The sequence below is a fragment of the Macaca thibetana genome, chromosome 11 (assembly GCF_024542745.1).
Source record: "Macaca thibetana thibetana isolate TM-01 chromosome 11, ASM2454274v1, whole genome shotgun sequence".
Taxonomy (NCBI): Eukaryota; Metazoa; Chordata; class Mammalia; order Primates; family Cercopithecidae; genus Macaca; species Macaca thibetana.
Window position 1 is genome coordinate 11329332 of NC_065588.1, and position 20566 is coordinate 11349897.

At 37.7% G+C, this 20566-nt stretch overlaps 2 protein-coding genes across 2 annotated transcripts in view; both read right to left on the minus strand.

Moving 5' to 3' along the window:
- MAGOHB (mago homolog B, exon junction complex subunit) overlaps window positions 1-20566 on the minus strand; it is a 1022454-nt gene that overhangs the window by 634157 nt on the left and 367731 nt on the right. The gene's annotated exons all lie outside the window — the stretch shown is intronic.
- Window positions 9530-20566, minus strand: part of LOC126930774 (taste receptor type 2 member 64-like) — a 38404-nt gene continuing 27367 nt past the window's right edge. The window contains exon 2 of the mRNA XM_050748277.1: window positions 9530-18821. Coding sequence (XP_050604234.1) covers window positions 9530-10429 — 900 coding nt within the window. The 5' untranslated portion in view covers window positions 10430-18821. The remainder of the gene's footprint in view (window positions 18822-20566) is intronic.

Here is a 20566-nt window from a genome sequence, read left to right on the forward strand (position 1 = left end):
GAAGCCTTCTTCTCTCATCTCGTCAAAGTCATTCTCCGTCCAGCTTTGATCCGTTGCTGGCGATGAGCTGCGCTCCTTTGCCGGGGGAGATGCGCTCTTATTTTTTGAATTTCCAGCTTTTCTGCCCTGCTTTTTCCCCATCTTTGTGGTTTTATCTGCCTCTGGTCTTTGATGATGGTGATGTACTGATGGGGTTTTGGTGTAGGTGTCCTTCCTGCTTGATAGTTTTCCTTCTAACAGTCAGGACCCTCAGCTGTAGGTCTGTTGGAGATTGCTTGAGGTCCACTCCAGACCCTGTTTGCCTGGGTATCAGCAGCAGAGGCTGCAGAAGATAGAATATTTCTGAACAGTGAGTGTACCTGTCTGATTCTTGCTTTGGAAGCTTCCTCTCAGGGGTGTACTCCACCCTGTGAGGTGTGGGGTGTCAGACTGCCCCTAGTGGGGGGTGTCTCCCAGTTAGGCTACTCAGGGGTCAGGGACCCACTTGAGCAGGGAGTCTGTCCATTCTCAGATCTCAACCTCTGTGTTGGGAGATCCACTGCTCTCTTCAAAGCTGTCAGACAGAGTAGTTTGCGTCTGCAGAGGCTTCTGCTGTGTTTGTTATTGTTTACTGTGCCCTGTCCCCAGAGGTGGAGTCTACAGAGACAGGCAGGTTTCCTTGAGCTGCTGTGAGCTCCACCCAGTTCGAGCTTCCCAGCAGCTTTGTTTACCTACTTAAGCCTCAGCAATGGCGGGCGCCCCTCCCCCAGTCTCGCTGCTGCCTTGCTGGTAGATCACAGACTGCTGTGCTAGCAATGAGGGAGGCTCCATGGGCGTGGGACCCTCCAGGCCAGGTGTGGGATATGATCTCCTGGTGTGCCTGTTTGCTTAAAGCAGTATTGGGGTGGGAGTTACCCAATTTTCCAGGTGTTGTGTGTCTCAGTTCCCCTGGCTAGGAAAAGGGATTCCCTTCCCCCTTGCGCTTCCCAGGTGAGGCAATGCCTCGCCCTGCTTCAGCTCTCGCTGGTCGGGCTGCAGCAGCTGACCAGCACCGATCGTTCGGCACTCCCCAGTGAGATGAACCCAGTACCTCAGTTGAAAATGCAGAAATCATCGTTCTTCTGTGTCGCTCGCGCTGGGAGTTGGAGACTGGAGCTGTTCCTATTCGGCCATCTTGCTCCGCCCCCCCAACTTAATATTTTCAATAAGTCCCTTTACTGGCCAGGCAGGGTCGCTCACACCCGTAATCCCAATATTTTGTAAGGCTGGGGCAGGAGCACCCAGGAGTTCAAGACCAGTCTGTGCAACACAGCAAAACTCCCTCTACAATGAATGAAAAAGTTAGCCAGGCATCGTGAAGCTACTCACAAGGCTGAGGTGGGAGGATGGTTTGAGTCCAGGAGTTCCAGATTGCAGTAAGCCATTATCCTACCACTGAACTCCAGCCTGGACAACAGAGTGAGACTCCAACTCTACATACAATAATATTAAAAATAACCATTTTTCTATTATCTGAAAAAAATCATTTTAAGTTTCTGTTTATCAAGGTCTATTCTACTTTAGAAAAACACTGAAAACATGATTCCATTGAACTCTAGCTTGGTTTTGGTCTGTTGAAAATCAGACTGTTGGCCGGGCGCGGTGGCTCAAGCCTGTAATCCCAGCACTTTGGGAGGCCGAGATGGGCGGATCACGAGGTCAGGAGATCGATACCATCCTGGCTAACACGGTGAAACCCCGTCTCTACTAAGAAATACAAAAAATAGCCGGGCGAGGTGGCAGCGCCTGTAGTCCCAGCTACTCGGGAGGCTGAGGCCGGAGAATGGCGTGAACCCGGGAGGCGGAGCTTGCAGTGAGCTGAGATCCGGCCACTGCACTCCAGCCTGGGCTACAGAGTGAGACTCCGTCTCAAAAAAAAAAAAAAAAAAAAAAAAAAAGAAAAGAAAATCAGACTGTCATTTAGACAGTTATTTCCTTTAATGTAATCTATCTCTTCCTCTAGTTACTTTTCAGATTTTCTATTGGTATTTGATGTCCTGTCATTTTATGTCAATTTGGTTTTAGTTACCTTGTCTGAAGCTTGATGGTTCCTAAAATACATGAACTGATACTTTTTGTCACTTTTTAAAAAATCTCCACATTGCTTCTGCCCCATTTTCTCTCTTCTAATCTTCCAGAACTGCAGAAGTATGTTACACATTCTGACTGAGCTCAATGTCTCTGACCCTCTAGCCTTATATTTTGTATCTCTTGGTCTCTTTGTGCTTCATTCTAGGAAGCTTTCTTCCAATTCACTCATTATTTCTTCTCTTACATTTAACTGGTTGTTAAATATCAATATTTAACAATTGAGAATTGGACTCCCAATATTGATTACTCTTTTTTTATCATTGTTTTAGCGGTAGAAATAAACTTTTGTTCTCCTTGTATAAATCATTTTTTAATGGAGAAACTAAACAAAGTATTCCTAACACAAATTCTCAAAAAAAATAGTTTTATAAATTTTTAGTACACCGGACATGAAAATGGCAACGATTTTCTACTTTTTGTAATACTTAGGTCACAGAAGAGATTAAAATCATGGTCTAGGCATTCTCCTGTAACTTGGAAGAAACTCGAAATTGATTTCATGTTAGTAGTTTTTTGTTTTTTTGTTTTTTTGGTTTTTTTTTTTTTTTTTGGATAGTAGCTTGTCTGTTGCTAGGTCATCACCACAAACTCTCCTCCCAGGGAAATTTAATGAGCAGTACTTGATCTGAAAATGCCATTACAATTAATAAAATATAGTATCTCAACCACAGCTCCACCATTCTATTCTGTGATTTAAATTTTACTCTATTTCTATTAGCAGAAATCAAGACTTCTTCGTTTAAAATAATCTTTAAAATATCAAAAATTAAAACAGTACTTACAAGTGTATCAAAGATTGAAGGACTTTAAGTTCCATGGAAACAAAACTGAACTGGTGCTTCTAAGGAATTCCACCATTTATTCCCCACCCGTAAATATAGTTTTCATTATAGAAATATAACCTCCAAACTCCATCATCACTCACTCAAATGTAACAGAAGATCTGAGATATTACCTCTGTTTGAAAATTTGGTCCTAAAATACTCTCTTTAGAAATAAAAGGTTACTCATAAATTGTGTTTCTATCGTGATCATAGTGAAACAAGGATTATTTTAAACCCAGCTTCATTGGAATGAGTTCATAAGCCAGTAGTTGATGAAGTTTCATAATTGATAAATACTTATAAACCAAGAGCAAAACGGAGCTGAAAAGCTCATACCTAAGGTCAGCCTTTGAAGTGGAAAATCAAAGAACCTCAACCAGTTGTCAGGACACAGCCAATTCCGAGAACAAGAATTCAATAATTGAAGGGAAGCTTAAGTCCCCTAAATAAAGGATGCTGAAAATTCACTACAGGGATATTCAGGGTGTATTCATACGGTGCTTCCTCAAAGACCTGTAGCCATTTCCCAGATAACAGTACCCAGGGAAAGGACGCACACCCACACCATCTGAGACTTTTAGGTATAGGGCTCTTACAGTAGGTAGATAGTCAGGCATGAGCGGGGCAGAAGACGGTTCTCACCACCCACCAGGAATGTCAGGCGACCATCAGGTGATGGCCTGGCAGTTGTCACACTGCCTCTCTAAAAATAATAATTGGTCACAGGCACCAGGGAGAGACAATTTCACAATAAATAAAAATGCTTAAAATTGGTAGTCAGCAGCTCAGGAACAGGGCGAGTAGGCTGAGGCATGCGTGTTGAGAGAGAAATGGTGGAATATGACCTTCTGTGGGCATTCCACCAAAAATGGGAAGAATGCCTCAGGCAACCATGTGTACAACTCCGGTAAACACACTGTGCATGCTCACCTCTCCAGTGTTAGCAGGCCACCACGCATGTGAGCAGCCCACCCTAAGAGGTTGACTCATGGAAAAAGGAACACAAGACCCTAAGGGAAGAATCGTGGGAAAAGGAACACAAGACCCCAGAGGTATACCAACATATAAAACCCCAAGTCGAAAGGCCTAACACTGCACTTGACCTCGAAAGTGCCCGCTGTGGTATCCTCCAAGTGTGATTTCCTTTCTTTCCTGCTCTCTTTTTAATAAACTTCCATTCCTCCTCAGAAACTTCCTTCAGTCTCTTCTGACTTACGCCCCTCAGTTGAATTCCTTCTTCTGAGGAGGCAAGACTTGAGGTTGCTGCAGACTCATATGAAATTGCCACCAGTAAACCAGATATTGGCCCCCCCAGCAGAGCCTGAACTAACACTAATGTCTGGGTACCCAAAAGACACTGTGGTCCATGAAATAGAGTGGGAGATTTTCTTTTTAATTTTCTTTTGTTTTTTGTGTTATTTGCATCTGGGTTTTTTCAGAGACTCAGTCTCAATCCGTCACCCAGGCTGTATGTAGTACAGTGGCATGATCATTACTCAATACAGCCTTGAGTAATGATTTTACTCAGTAAAGACTGGGTTTGTAACAGATTGCCCCATTTTTTTCTAAGAAAAAGAGTATGAGTTACTATTTTTTATTATTATTTTATCTTCTCTTCTTTCCTCCTTCCCTTTGTTCTGTGTGTCCTGCTTAGCCCTTCATAAATGCAAATGTAACCTTTCACCCCCACTCACTGGACATTCCCTGCAGGGCACATTTCTCTAACTATGTGCTCCAAGACAGATCTCCCCTGAGAATTGACAGTCAATTTGCAGACCAAAGCACACCCACCACAGAACTTTTACCTCCAGGACGTGGACCTGGAAATTCCAGGCTCTGCTCCACTCCAGGAATTGCCTGAGGACTTTCATCCAACAGGAGGGCATACGAAAACCATACCCACTTGGCCACTTTTGTAATGTATTTCTGCAAAAGAAAGCACCAATTCAACTACCTGGTAGTGTAGGGGTTCAGTCAGAATGGTAGGGAAAATTATAAAATAAAACAAAAACCTTCTTGGAAGACCAAGAAGTTGTTGCATAGCTTCAGATAGCTTGGCTGAAGGCAGCCAGAGTCTCTTTGCAGGAGCCAGAGAACTTAGGGCACAGATACAAAGGAATGTAGAGTAGTTTATCTAAAGAGCTTGTTTACTGAGATAGTCCTAAAACTAACCTTTCATCACTCACAGGCAATATTGCTCTCCTGCGAAAAGGTGACCAGGGTGATTACCCTCTAATTGTGTTGACTCAAAGCTTTTGTCATTTAATGTGTGCTAAACAAATGCCAAGAAAGGCCAGCAAGTCTGGGCCAAGACTGACAGCACTCTCCTGAGAGTCTGTAAGTGGCCAGGAGGCTGAGCCGGGCTGACAAGCCAAATATATGTGTCAGTGTATGTTATTCCTCTGTCATTGAGTCAGGGTCTGCAGGACAGACCCCCCGCATGGTAGATAAGGCACCAAGCTTGCAGGAGGACCCTCTACCCTTGCTCAGTATCCCCCCTTACCTTATAAAAGTGTCTGCTTTCTGCTCCAAAGGTGAAGTGGTACACTTAAAGGCAGGACTCCTCGTGCCCCTTCCCCAAGCTAGGTTTGGAATAAATTTATTACTTTTGTACCAGGCCTCACTCTTGTTAACTGGACTCTGGATGCAGCCAGCAACTGACTTGTATATTGGTTATAAGTTCAAGGAAGTCTCCTGCCTCAGCCTCCTGGGTAACTGGGACTACAGGTGAGCACCACCATGCCAAAATAAGTTTTGTTGTTGTTTTTTCTTTTTCTTTTCTTTCCTTTTTTTTTTTTTTCCAGTTTTTGTAGAGACAGGCTCTCACCATGTAGCCCAGGGTGGTCTGGAACTCCTGGCGTCAAGAGATATTCCCAACTGTGCCTCCCAAAGTGTGGGAATTGCAGGCATGAGTCATCATACCCACCCTGCACTGGGAGTTTTTGAAGGTCAGATGCTACTTAGAGTTTTGGCTCATGTCCATCCCAAGGGGCATCTAATCAGTTTTCCATTATTACCTCTTCCTGAAGGTGTAATTGAAATGGACACACATGGCAGCTGGCAGGATTCTCACTTTCTTCCTGACCTGTACAGTAAGGGACATTATTAGAGCAAGACCAAGGGGAAACCTGTGAAATTCTCCACTGCAACAATGATTGAAAAGTAATAATCACATTCTCCAAGGTATGGAATTAATCACTACCGTGACAAAACACTTGAAAGTTTTGTCACAGGGGATGGTAGTCTTTTTATATCCCTATCCGCCTAACCTAACTGACCTCTACCAAAATCAGACACATTATAAAATGAGGTCAGAGTTCCGTAAATTTAAATCACTATTTACAAATGCTCTCTAGGATGTGGTATCTTCCCTGAGCAGAGCAGAGCTTCTGGCAGTTTGCATGTGGCTCTTGATTTAGTGAATATTTCTTATTTTACACCCATGGGTGGGTCAGGAGATTATAACAATTGGCCTCTGTGTGTTAAGAATAAACGCGCTGCTTCACTGTTTTATGTCAAGGCGATGTCACTTCCGCTCTCACTTTAATTTACATTTTGCAAAACATCATGTTATTCTATTAATAATGTTACGGTAATTGGTGCAATAACCAGGAAATGGAACGTTCCCTATAGTAAAATACTTGAACATTAAATAGAAATACAACACCAGAAGAGAGATACACCTGACAATATTTAGAGATCTGAAACACAGATTTTTTTTAGGGGTCCCAAATTCCTGGTCCACATGCCAAAAAATCAATTTATTTATTTATTTATTTATTTTTGAGACAGAGTCTCCCTCTGTTACCCAGGCTGGAATGCACTGGAGCAATCTTGGCTCACTGCAACCTTCGCCTCCTGGGTTCAATCAGTTCAAATCCTTCAACTTCCTGAGTAACTGTGTTTACAGGCTTTTGCTACCATGCCTGGCAATTTTCTTTTTTTTTAATTTAAGTAAAGATGGGGTTTCACCATGCTGCCCAGACTGATCTCAAACTCACGGCCCCAAGTGATCTGCCCACCTTGGTCTCCCAAAGTGCTGGGATTACAGGCATGAGCCACCATAACCAACAGAAACATCCTTTTTAAAGTAAGTGGCCTGTTGCCTTATATATACTTCCTACGACTAAAAGAGAAGCACAGTGTTTCTCGAGCCTCTTGGGGTTTTGGTGTCCACAAACACCACAGTAGATGATATGGCTCCGACATGTTAATAAAGTCTTTTTATATCCCTATTCACTTAACCTACCTAGCCTCTGACAAAATGAGATGGGTTACAGAATGAATGTAAAGACTACTGGTTTCAAGTGAAATCCAGAACATGAGATATCTCTACAGCAGATATAGGCTCTGGCCCAACCTGCTCTACCCATTGTGTCAGATGATCCAGCAGAATTCAAAGCTGCTAGAGGCATGCATTGTGGGCATTACAGGATTCTGTGCATGTCTCCATCAAGCCCGTAGGAGAAGAGAAAGCAAATACCTAGGGAATTAGTGCAGAACTATTCCCTCTTCAGCAGAGGAGTATCCACTGTCTGAAAAGCAAAAATACAAGTACAGAGCATTAATCCAACCAAAAAGCCCCTCAAACACAAGATTCCATGCAACTGCACAAGTCATATGCTTGTAAATCCAGCCACATTTGGAGGGCGTCAGCACATCTGAGTGGCACAAGGAGGGGACTGTATTATACACAAACATGTGCTTTCTCAGATTTCCTTGAATGTCTCCTGAGGGAAAGATGTGTGATAAACAAAATGTGTGTGTGTATATATAGATAGATATACAAAAAATATATATATATACACACACACATACACACACATATTAGATGTGGATCTGATACATATATATGTGGATCTGATTTGTGCTGGCTTTTTGGTCCTGGGAGTCAAGAGAAAGCAAGACAGATATGACCTCTCTTTTTATGGTGATTATATTGTACTAGGGAAGATGTATGGTAAACAAAATGTGTGTGTGTGTGTGTGTGTGTATATATATATAGATAGATATATAGATATATATCTCAGATGTGGAGTTATTTTAAGTTTTACATAATAATGTTAAAATGTCATGACACCAAGAATTAACAGTCACACAGAATTTAGTTGTTCAACAAGGCTGTATATTTCCTTCTTATAATAGTACTTGGTATCAATAGATACGTCAACACGCTTTGTGTTATTTCACCATTTAAACAATTATAATAAAACAAATCATTAATACATTTCCTATAATCAATATATAGATTTCATATATTTTTAACATTTAGAGAAAGTTTAACATTTAACATTTGAAGAAAGTTTCATTCAATTATCATCTATAGTTTCTATACTCTCTTTTGGTTGGGCCTTTATAAGACAGAGAATATTTGAGTTTTTTTGAGGAATATTAGGAATGGAGGATAAAGGAGAAAATTGGAAATTCAGGGGCTCAGAGGTGGCTAAGAAGAATGAACAGAAATACTTTACATCAGATGTCAACTTCAAAAAAGGTATCCTTTAATTCAAAAAGTGGAAGAAATGACTTTTCTAACTATACATAAAAAAATTATAACAGCACTGAAATGACCATCATCATGTTTCTTCACTCCTATTACAAAAATTATTTTTATTCTAGGCTATTCACATACTGGTATTAAATCTAGTATTCCTCTGTACTGTTTTTGGTATACATGTACAAAACTTACTCTACATATGTTTCTCACTCAAATTTTGTTGTGTGCATCATTAGCTAACAATTTGCTTTCTACTAAACATAAAATAAGATTTCCTAATGAAATAAAACCTACCCCAAAGATACATTCTCATCATTGATTTAGAATTGCATGTCTTTTTTTTTTTTTTTTTTTTTTTTTTTTTTTTTTTTTTTGAGACGGAGTCTTGCTCTGTAGCCCGGGCTGGAGTGCAGTGGCCGGATCTCAGCTCACTGCAAGCTCCGCCTCCCGGGTTTACGCCATTCTCCTGCCTCAGCCTCCGGAGTAGCTGGGACTACAGGCGCCCGCCACCTCGCCCGGCTAGTTTTTTGTATTTTTAGTAGAGACGGGGTTTCACGGTGTTAGCCAGGATGGTCTCGATCTCCTGACCTCGTGATCCGCCCGTCTCGGCCTCCCAAAGTGCTGGGATTACAGGCTTGAGCCACCGCGCCCAGCCAGAATTGCATGTCTTTACCATCCAAAAAATTAGGGGTTCACCAATGATAGTTAAGTACATATATGTGGTACAAATTACAATGGAAAACAGCATTAATTTCCTCATAAAAGCTGTAAGTTCCTAATTATAAATAGAGATAATAATTTCTTCAAAGGAAAATTATACAATGAGCTATAATAAAATATACATACAATATATATGTGAAATATACTCAGCTTCATAATTTATGGTCAATGTTGTTATTTCTACATGCACACATATACACCCATATATATATATGTAAGACTTTTTTAGGTATTTTTTTTGAAATTACTCAAATACATACACTATGGAACAATCAATAGAAATATAAAATGTTCCACACACCGTCAGTTTGTTTACTGCTAGAAGACACATGATGCTCCCCTTGTGAATCTATGGAGTTGAGGGTTTCTGTCCTTTCACTCAGCATGTCACCTGCCACAAAACTGAAAGAAAAGTCTGTTTTAGTTTCCTATTTCCCATAATCAGGATGAAGGAGTGGAATGAAGGATACATGATTGCAAGAGTTTGGCAAAGCAGAAACACAAGTTTGTTCTGCTGTTTCCAAGGACTCCAGGTTAAACTGATTAGACACAGAGAGTAAATGGCAAACAACATGAGGAAGGAGATCACAGTTTGCAGAGATTTTATGTGGACCTTGGTGCTGAGATCTTGAGATCCTTTGCCATGGAGCTGTATCTTCTTGAGATGTTTACACAGAGAATAGATTAACAGCAGAAAACATATTAGGGTCAGAGTGAAGGGTATGAGGTTTGCTAGCGTGCTTATAGTCAAGTTTGAAAGGTGTATTGCATTCTTCAATTTGATCTTCCAAGTCACATTTCCTTCATATTCTTTTGTCCACACACCCTCATCCGTGGTTACCACAGCAAGATTACAAATCAAAAATACCAAGGGCCCCAACAGCATCACCCGAACAACACTCTTAATTCTCTTCTGTAGGTGGAGAAAAATAAGGTTGGAGAAATTGGCAATCTTGAGCAAATAAAATATGCTGAGGCTAGCAGCAAGCCAGATGCTGAAATGGTTGATTATTGCCGAGATATTAGAAGCAAAAATTCTTACTTCTGAACTACATAAAGCCGAATTAAACATAGTTGCATACCAATATAATAATATGGCCCAGAGTAAACCAATTCTGTAGATCACGAGAGCAGTGAGAATTTGGTCAACTAAGGAAATCTTTCGTGTCTTAACCCAGTCAATGACATTTACTAGAGCTATGAAGCCATTGGCAAAATTTCCAAGAACAAATGCAAACACTAACAGAATTGACAAAATGATGAACAGAAAATACATCATGTTAGATGTTAGACCAAAAAAATTTCAGGCTTAATAACACTGGTTCTGATTCCTTTAATATCCAGACTTTAACTTCAATAAATACTTGATTACTAACTGTGCAATAACATTGGGCCTTTAAATTCTGTGACTAATGTCAACAGGAAAGCACCAGCATATACTAATGGATAAGTTCAAAGCTGTCTTTATAGAAATAGAAAATATTGTTATTCTCAAAACAGCTCAAATTCACTCCTCTTAATATACTATGTGTCCCTGCTACATGCTGAATTTTTTATACTGATGTTGAAGTGGAAAGTGAATTTTCATGTGTCAGTATGCAAATAAAGGCATATTCTTTTTCATTGTTTTGCAATTTTTTGCCTTGTTTAACCTCTCCATAATTTGTATGCAGCATCTTCAGTTGTTTCATAGGGAAATTTTAAAACCACATACATATATCATACAGTAAATGTCTAAATCATTAAAGGAGCTTGGTCATAACTAGGATCATACCAATATGGATTTATTTTTATGCCAGACTTAAATACCAGATTCTAAACCTTTTATCAAAATCATCTAAGGTTATCTTGGAAAGCCCTGGGAGGCCAATACAACTTAAAATCTGGTTTCTGATAACCAATAAATTTATATGACACCATTATTAATAAACTCATAAACATATAGACGCACATACACTCACACCCTTAGGGGATGGAAAGAATTATTTTCTTATAATTCTCCAAATGGAAAACGAGTTTCTAGGAGGTCATCCAGGTGGAATTAGTCCTATTTTCCCACTCATGGCTGTCAGACAATGAATAATATTTATCAAGCATATTTCTCATGCTTAGGTCTTTGGTATAATTACACTCAACTCTGTTTTGTTTAAATATTAATTATTTAATTAAAATGTTCAGTAATTTTGTAAATATTTCAAAGTACCCTACACTTTGTCATATAACCTTGCACTACCCTCCCACCACAGGCAGGGTGACTACCTTGACCTTGGACTCCGCATTCCCTCCTGTAATTTGCTTTAGTCATCAGGAAATTAGTAGACTTTACACAGAGATTTAAGACGGCTTCCATACTGGAGTTTCTCACTCTTTTCCATTTACCATTAGGACATCATTTGGCTAGTACACTGTTCCCAGAAGAAGAATGAGAAACTAATGGAGTCAGAATGCCACTGCCTTTTCTAGCCTAAATCAGCTGAACTAGCTTCATGATGCAGTACATGACCCATCTCCAGTAACGAGAGCCATCCACCAAACCTAGCTTAGAAAAATGAAATCCGAAGACATGTGAGGTACAAACATCTAAAGCAGTTTTGGAGGATTTTCTCTTGCAGAAAAACGTAACTGATATAGGCATTCTGCTAAACCAAGAGTGTGGGAAACATGTCCACACTTGTTGTGTCAGGAATTCGGGATTCAAGGGAAAAACAGACTGAGAATGTCAAAGTTTTGTCACATGAAGTGGATAATTAAGCCTAAAAGAAAAGCCTATTGAAAAATCTGCGGTTGGCAGGTAACATCATGTCAACTTTCAGAAAGTTGTAACTAAAATCAGAAAGTTTCTACTTAAAATTTCTTAGCGTTATACATAAATGTATACAAATAGTGAATTTTTTCCTTCAGTGTATAATGAGCAGAGTAATTATAATTTTCATGGAACATTTCTTCTAATTAATTTTTATATTATAACTAGACTGCACACTTAGAAATTAGCCAAAAGGAAAACATAGCAATGTGTCATAAACACTCATGTAACCATCATGTAGGGCTAAACATGGAACATTGCTAAGAGCCTAAGTTTACCTCAATGCCACTTTCCAAGTCCCTACACCTTTCTTCACATCTCCTGTGATAAGCAACATCCATAATTTATGATGATCTTTTTAAAATTTTCTTTATACTTTACTAACAAGGAATATGACCCTAAACTCAATAGCTCGGTTTGTCCTGCTTTGAACTGTGTGTAGGTGCTATCCTATATGTTCTTATTCATGGCTTCCTGGAATCAATATTATGTATCTGAAATTTAACTCCATAGTTGCATGTACATGTGATCCATTTCTTTTTGCTTCTGTATAATTTTTCATTTTATGATTTTACTGTAATTATTTATCCATCCTTATTTGATATATATTTGGGCAGCTTATTTCTGAGCTATTATGAATAATGCTACAGTGAGCATTCTTTCACATATCATTTGCTACAATTCTTTTGCATATAATATACCTGGGTGTGCAATTACAGGGTCCTTGATTATGATGTTCACATTCTCCTTACAGGCATAAAAAAGCCCAAAACATAGTTTGACTAAATTTATTCCTGTCACTTTTATCTCCAGTCTCCTTATTCCTATTTGCATATATCTTATCAATTATACATTCAATCCAAGAAGACAGTATTGTTTTACACAGTCAATATTTATTTAGAATTACACATTTTTCATTGTCATTAATTTTTATTGCTCCTTGCCTGTTTAACTTTGTATTTTCAGTAATTTTATTTTATCTGACAAATATTACTTTCAAATTCTGTTTTTGAAGGTCTACTATTCTTTGGAAATACACTGAAGACACGATTCCCATGATTCCATTGAATTCCTGCTTCCATATTTTCTGTTAAAATCAGGTTGTATTTAGAATGCAGTTCTTTTCAACATTATCTTCTACCTCTAGCTACTTTTCAGATTTTCTATTGGTCTTTGCTGTCCTGTATTATTTTATGTTACCTTGATTTTAGTTATCAAGCCTGACATTTGAGATTACAAAAAATAAATGGAGGCATACATTTTATCACTTTTAGAAAAATCCTTGCAACATTTCTCTTGCTCTATTTTCTCTCCTGTTATCTTACAGAACTCCAGAAGTATGTTAGGTGTTCTGACTGTAGCATCAATGTGTTACCCTCTAGCTTTGTATATTGCCATTTCACTCTCTGTGCTTCATTCTTTGTAGCTATCTTCCAATTCACTTATTATCTCTTCTACTGCATCTAACTGGTTAACTCTGTCTATTGGATTCTCAATATTGATAATTCATTTTTTTCAGTCTTATTCTTTTAGTGTTCGGAATAATCTTTTATTCACCTTCCATAAATCATTTTCTATGGGGAAACTGAACAAACTACTGTTAACAGCATGTTCTTTTTAAAAGTGCTTTTGACTTTTGGGGTTTTTTGTGTTTTGTTTTAGTATGTTAGAAATGAAAATGGTAACAATTGTCTTTGTTTCCCAACACTTTGGTCAGAGAATAGAATAGAAATGTTGTTCTGGAATTTACCTTCAATTTGAAAGAAATTGGAAATTAAGTTGATGTGAGTAGCTTTTTTTGGATACTAGCTTGTCTGTTGCTGGGTCCTCACCACAAATTCTGCTCACAGGCAAACTCAATGAGCAGCACTCAATCTCAAAATATAATTGCAATAGATAAAATATATTTCACCAACCACAGCTACATTGTTGTAGTCAGTGAATTAATTTTCACTTTGCTTATGTTGTAGAAATGGGGCTCTCTGCCTTTGAACTCCATCATTACCTAATGAAATAGAGAAGATGTGGGGGAGGGATTACTTCTCTTTGATTTATTTAGCCCTAAAATCCTCTCTTTATAAATAAGAGCTTGATTGTGAAATGGTTTATTTATTTTTCATATTAAGCAATTTTATTTATACTAAAATAATAATCTTTTTGTAATGTTACTTGGATTAGTTTAATATAATCTGTAACTGTTTCCTTAAGCAATGTATTTTAAACTACACTACACTTAACTTTCTAAATCTAAATGTATTCGGCCTGACTTGGACTTTATTGTTTACTGATATAACTTTCTTACAATGATGTCTCTTAGAAATTACATAGACTTTACCCAAATTATGTGTGTAAATATTTCAGAAATAAATCATTTAATAAGATAGATGTAAATGTAGATGATGATAATAATGATGATGATGTCAGCTAAAAGGTAGAATGTTATGTAATAAATGTGATTTTGGTCTTCTTTTCAAAGCACTACAGTTAATGGTGGTGGGAGAACACTATTATTCTTCCTCATAGATTCACATTTTTTTTTTTTAAGACAGAATTTCTCTCTTGTCACCCAGGTTGGAGTGCAATGGCACAATCTCGGCCCACTGCAACCTCTGCCTCCCTGGTTCAAACAATTCTCCTGCCTCAGCCTCCTAGTAGCTGGGATTACAGGTGGCTGCCACCACACCCAGCAGTTTTTTTTTTTTTTATTTTTTGTAGAGATGGAATTTCACTATGTTGGCAAGGTTGGTCTGGAACTCCTGACCTCAGGTGATCCACCAGCCTTGGCCTCCTAGAGTGCTGGGATTACAGGCATGAGCCACTTTGCCTGGCATGATTCATATATTATTCCCAGAATCAGGCCTAGACAAATACCCTCACATAGCATTTCATCAGGAATAACATAGAAACAACATATTTCCAATGATTTACTTGCTATTTCTTTTCTTTTACCACATTCTAAAAATTATGCCAAAAGTGACCTCTAGTAAAGAATAATCTCTTTTTGGCTGTTTAATTTTGTTCTACTTTCATATGAACTGACACAAATACTCTGTGCAATTATAGAGTGTATAAGCTTCATTTCACCTTTTAATAGCATCACTAACAAGTTAAATACTCAAAACTCCTTATTTACATTGTCAGTTACAGTCACAAAATCTGGGTGATTTTATTAAAGCAGTCAAAGTAGTTACACTACATACGTTATAAGCCTTAACAAAATTATCTTTCTATGAATTTTTCTCTAATATTCAAAAAATGTGTAGTATCAAAATATTTTTTCACACGTGTACACATGCATGGTATTAAAATATTTTAATAGCATCATTAGCAACCCAAATTCTTCCAAATGCTTTTTCGGATTCTTAGCTATGGTGACTAAATCTGGATTATTTTACTATAGCAGTCAAAGTAGCATTATACATGCACAAACATACTCAAAGATCATGCTAATATGTTTGATTCCCTAACAAATTTGCCTTTCTATGATTTTTTTCTCAACGTAGAGCCAAAAAATTTATAGTAACAAGATATTTTACCCAACACGCAGGTGTACACATGAATAGTATTGTGAAATTAGAATGCTAACAATATGAATATACATATTTCATTTCGAGACACATTTTGGATATATTTAATTTAATATATTTAATATCCATCTTACGATAATTAATTGGAAATTCATGAATTTCTGACACTTTCAAATGTGTATCATAAGTAATTTAATTGTAAATAAGAAAAAAGTGTCTATCAATAACAAATATTCAAATTTTGACGTTTAAATTCATATTAGCATTAAGAAGGTGGATTTACAGTTCTTGCTTATGTCTCCTTTTTTTTAAATTAACTTAAGAAAAGTTTTGGGCCAGGTGTGGTGGCTCACATCTGTAATCCCAGCAGTTTGGGAGGCTGAGGCAGGAGGATTGCCTGAGCACAAGATTTCAAGCCCAGCCTGGGCAACATGGCAAAACCCTGTCTCTGCAAAAAATAGAAAAAATTAGCAGGGTGTTATTGAGGGATCTGGCCAGCAGCCCGCAATGCATTGGGGCTCTCTCTCTGTTCCCAGGTGGATCGTCAAGTAGAGAAATAATAGACACACACAAGATAGTGAAAGATGGGTCCAGAGGGGTCACCGCCTTCTGGTCCCGCAGTGCCAACAATGCTCTGGATATGCTAGCATTTATTATTAAGTTTAGTGAGGGCGGGGGTAGGTTAGTGAGGGATTCAGTGTCATTTGATTATGAGGTGAGAAGTTCACATGAGGATGAAGTAATTCTTTAACATAACATCTGTATGCAGAAGTACCGTATACAGTGATAAGAATTTACAACATAGTGTGTGCATCAGTAATTTCTTTTTTTTTTTTTTTTTTTTTTTTTTTTTTTTGAGACGGAGTCTCACTCTGTAGCCCAGGCTGGAGTGCAGTGGCCGGATCTCAGCTCACTGCAAGCTCCGCCTCCCGGGTTCACGCCATTCTCCTGCCTCAGCCTCCCGAGTAGCTGGGACTACAGGCGCCCGCCACCTCGCCCGGCTAGTTTTTTTTTTTTTTTTTTTTTTTTTGTATTTCTTAGTAGAGATGGGGTTTCACCGTGTTAGCCAGGAAGGTCTCGATCTCCTGACCTCGTGATCCACCCGTCTCGGCCTCCCAAAGTGCTGGGATTACAGGCTTGAGCCACCGCGAGCGTTAAAACAGAAACAGCAATAAGTTACAGCAAAAGTTGGTTACAATTCATAGAAACAGGACGTGAAGTTTAATTGCTAACAGAGCCTTAAAACAGGAATACAGTCTTTCCATAATCTATGATTAGCAAGCTATTAATCAGCAGTAACAGTTGCAGCAAAAGCTGGTGAGAAACAATTCATAGAAACAGGATGTGAAGTCAGACAACTGGTTAGACCAGAAATTCTCAGAAGGGAGAATGCCTTAACCCTAAAGAGAACTAGAACAGCCGCGCAAGGTGAAGGGGTTTATAGCCGTATCTTATTCAAATGGACAGGCGCCCCCCATGCATCCGTTTATAAGCTTTCCACAAGGGTTGCATTCCATTCCCAGAGCTATGAGCATCTGCTTTTCTGGGATAGGAATCTTGGTGATGTGAAACCTCCCTGACTGTACGCCCATTCGTAGGCTCTCTGCAGGGGGACGCACATCACATGCCGTTAGCTCCTTCTGGCAGTCCAACCTGGCATTGCCTTTACACAATCCTGCATGAAATTTTGTATTTACAATAATCAGGAGCATTTCATCTTTTATTCCATAGCAATAGTTTCAGGGGTCTCCCTACAGGGTGTGGTAGTGCACACCTGTTGTCCTTGCTACTCTGGAGGCTGAGGTGGGAGAATCACTTGAGCCCAGGTGGCGAAGGTTGCATTGAGCCAAGATTTTGCTTGTGCACTCCAGCCTGGGCAACAGAGTGAGACCCTGTCTCAAAATAAAAAACGAAAAGTTTTAAATTTTAACTTGGATTTCTTAGTACCATAATGCTCTATTCTCCTTTATTCAGCAAAACTCTAATTACAATGGTATCTATGAGAATATGCTGTATCACCCTAATTTTACACTTAGAAATGTATTTTATGTTTCTGCTTTTTTAACATTTTTTATTGTGGAGCATAACATACATATGGAGAGTAATACTACCCAATAAACAGAAAGAGAAAAAATTATAACGTTAACAACGATGTTACCACACCTTTGTCAGAAAATAGAATTTGCCAGCAATCTAGATAATCCTAATATATGTCTTCTTGCTGATAATTTCCTCCCTCCTGACTATTCCAATTGTTATGATGATCACTCATATGTTTCACTGTGGAGTTTTATCACCAATGTAATAAATTACAACTATTAAAATTAATGTTTTTCAAACTTTATGTAAATTAGATTATACTAAATGTATTTTTCCATCTTGATAATTCCTCTCATATCTGTATTATTATCTATGTAGCTCAAATTTGTTCATTTCCTTTGTTGTATTATTCTGTTGTAAATTGTGAGTCTTGTTTGTTAATTTTGATCACTGTATAGTATTCCATTGTATAAGTATGATGCAATTTGTTTATCCATTTGGAGGAATGATAGACATGCCAAGGACTTCTCAACTTTAGCTACTGAAACTCAGTGATATGTATGTGTATGGATATTAATTCTGATAAGAGTGTAAATACTAGGTCTTAGGATGTTATCCTTAATCTTACTCAGATAATGCCATACTCGGTCAAAATGATGGCACAGATTTATAATTCTAGGAGTAGTGTATGAAAATTCCCATTTTTTCATATCCTTTCCAAAATAAGTAATGTCAGGCTAATATTTACACTTTCATATTTGTATAAAATATTATTAACCAATAGTTTCCAAGTCCTTTTCTATTCTTATTCAGAATGTATTTTTACTTCAAAAAATTACATTAATATTTTTTCATTCTATGACTGTTTTCATATATACTTATTAATAATGCCTTATATATTATACATATTTATTTATATTTCATTATAAATTTGTCTAACCTTTTTTCTTCTAGTTTCAAATACTCTTTTGTTATAAGCAAGTGTAATTATACTGGAGATGCTTCCTTTAATCAATCATTATGTCAAATGACTTTGAAAAAATATAATTAGTTAATAGTATACTGTCAGGGAAATTTCAGGATTATTTAACAACTCTTAAAAGGACTCAAAGAAAAAAAATGTTGAAATATAAAAATAGTTTACAAGTTTAAAGTAGGCATCTATAGTAAAATATAAATATATTATTATTGCTAAAAACTGATTGGTAGTAAGTTTATTATATCTGAATCTTTTTAAAGGCAGGACAGATATCATTGGTCAAGATTCTCTTTAAGGTCCTGACCTTAACTTCTATGTGTACCTGATTCCTGAATGTGCAGTAACGTTCTTGTTCCTTTTAAATTATGTGACCAATGTCAAACAGGAAAGCATATGTTAATGGATGAAATCAATGCTGCCTTTATGGAAAACACGATAATTTCCATAACAGCTCAAATTAACTCCTATTCAAACACAATGTCCTTGCTGTAAGATAAAGTTTTCCATATTGGTGTTAAAGTGAAAGGTGAATTCTCATCTACTAGCATGCCAAGGAAGAGTTTTTTAATTGTTCTGCAATTTTTTCCTTGTTTAACCTCTCCATAATTTGTGTTAAGCAACTTCAGTTGCTAGAGAAATTTTACAACCCAGTACATAGGTGAAACATGGGTTGCGTAACCCGGTAAAGGGAGCTTGGGCATAACTAGGATCATCACCAAAGTAGACTTAATTTTTCAACACCAGTAACATGTAGAGTGAATCCCAACTTTTCCTACCAAAAGGATTCAAGGTTTTCTTGGGAACCTCAGAAAGGACAATAATTCTTAAAACTTGGTTGCTACTAATACTTTTGTATAACTTATTGTTAACAAGCTCATTAATGCAAACACACTCACACACATACACATATACCCCCTCGTGGATAGAAGGAATTGTTATCTTATAATTTCTAAAATGGAAAATTAATTTCAGAGAGATCATCCAGATAGAAATAGCCCAATTTTCCCATTTGGGCTTTTCAACTCATTTTCAATATCTATCAAACTTATCTCTCATGCTGAGGCCTTTGACTAAGTTTTTCTCTTTAGTTAATTTTTAAATGTTAATTTTTTAGTTAAAATTCTCAACAATTGTATAAATATTGTGGGGTACTTTAAAAACACACGTTTTCCATTGAACAGTCTGGATTTCTTTGCACATGAATATTTGGTTTTATTTTTCTCTAATTTATTTTTGATTACTTAATGGTTTAAGAAGAATAGATGTTAAACTCGGTCTCCAATATTGGATTTTATTTCTCTTCCATTTTTTAGTGTAATTGTTCTAAGGAAGGATTTTGGAGTCAGACTGCCAAGACAGGAAACCAGATTTTCTGCTTCATATAGTTATGGTCAGACTTCATTTCACAACTACTCTCTGCCTCAGTATAATTATCTGTAAAACTCAGATGATAATAATATTCTCTTTTGGTAGTCTTTATTAGGAGTTAGTATACTATTTGTATAATTGCTTTCAATTTGACCTGTCTAGTACTAGCAGGAACCAAGAATTATTAATTTTTCATACGATCATGTGTTACTTGATACATAAAAGATACCAGTGAGAACTTCCTCTTTTATGGGTGAGGGCAAGGAAGACAGGGTCTTGCTCTGACACCCTGGCTGGAGTGCAGTGGCTTGATCACAGCTCACTGCAGCCTCAAACTTTTGGGCTCAAGTGGTCCTCACACCTTAGCTTCTGGAGTAGCTGGGTCTACAGGCATGCACCACAACATCTAGATAATTTTTTAAATTTTTTTGTAGAGACAGAGTCTCCCTATGTTGCCCAGTCTGACCTTCAACTCCTGTTCTCATATGGTCTCTTCATCTTGATCTCCCAATGTGCTTGGATACAGGCATGAACAACAGCACCTGACTGAGAAATTCCGTTTTTGAGTAGAAGACAGAAGTCTCAGAAAAGCATGATATCCTTCTGCTACAACTAAGATAAGAGAAATAAAAGGCCAAAATTATATTTTCTTTTCTTTTCTTTCTTTCTTTCTTTTTTTTTTTTGGATGGAGTCTTGCT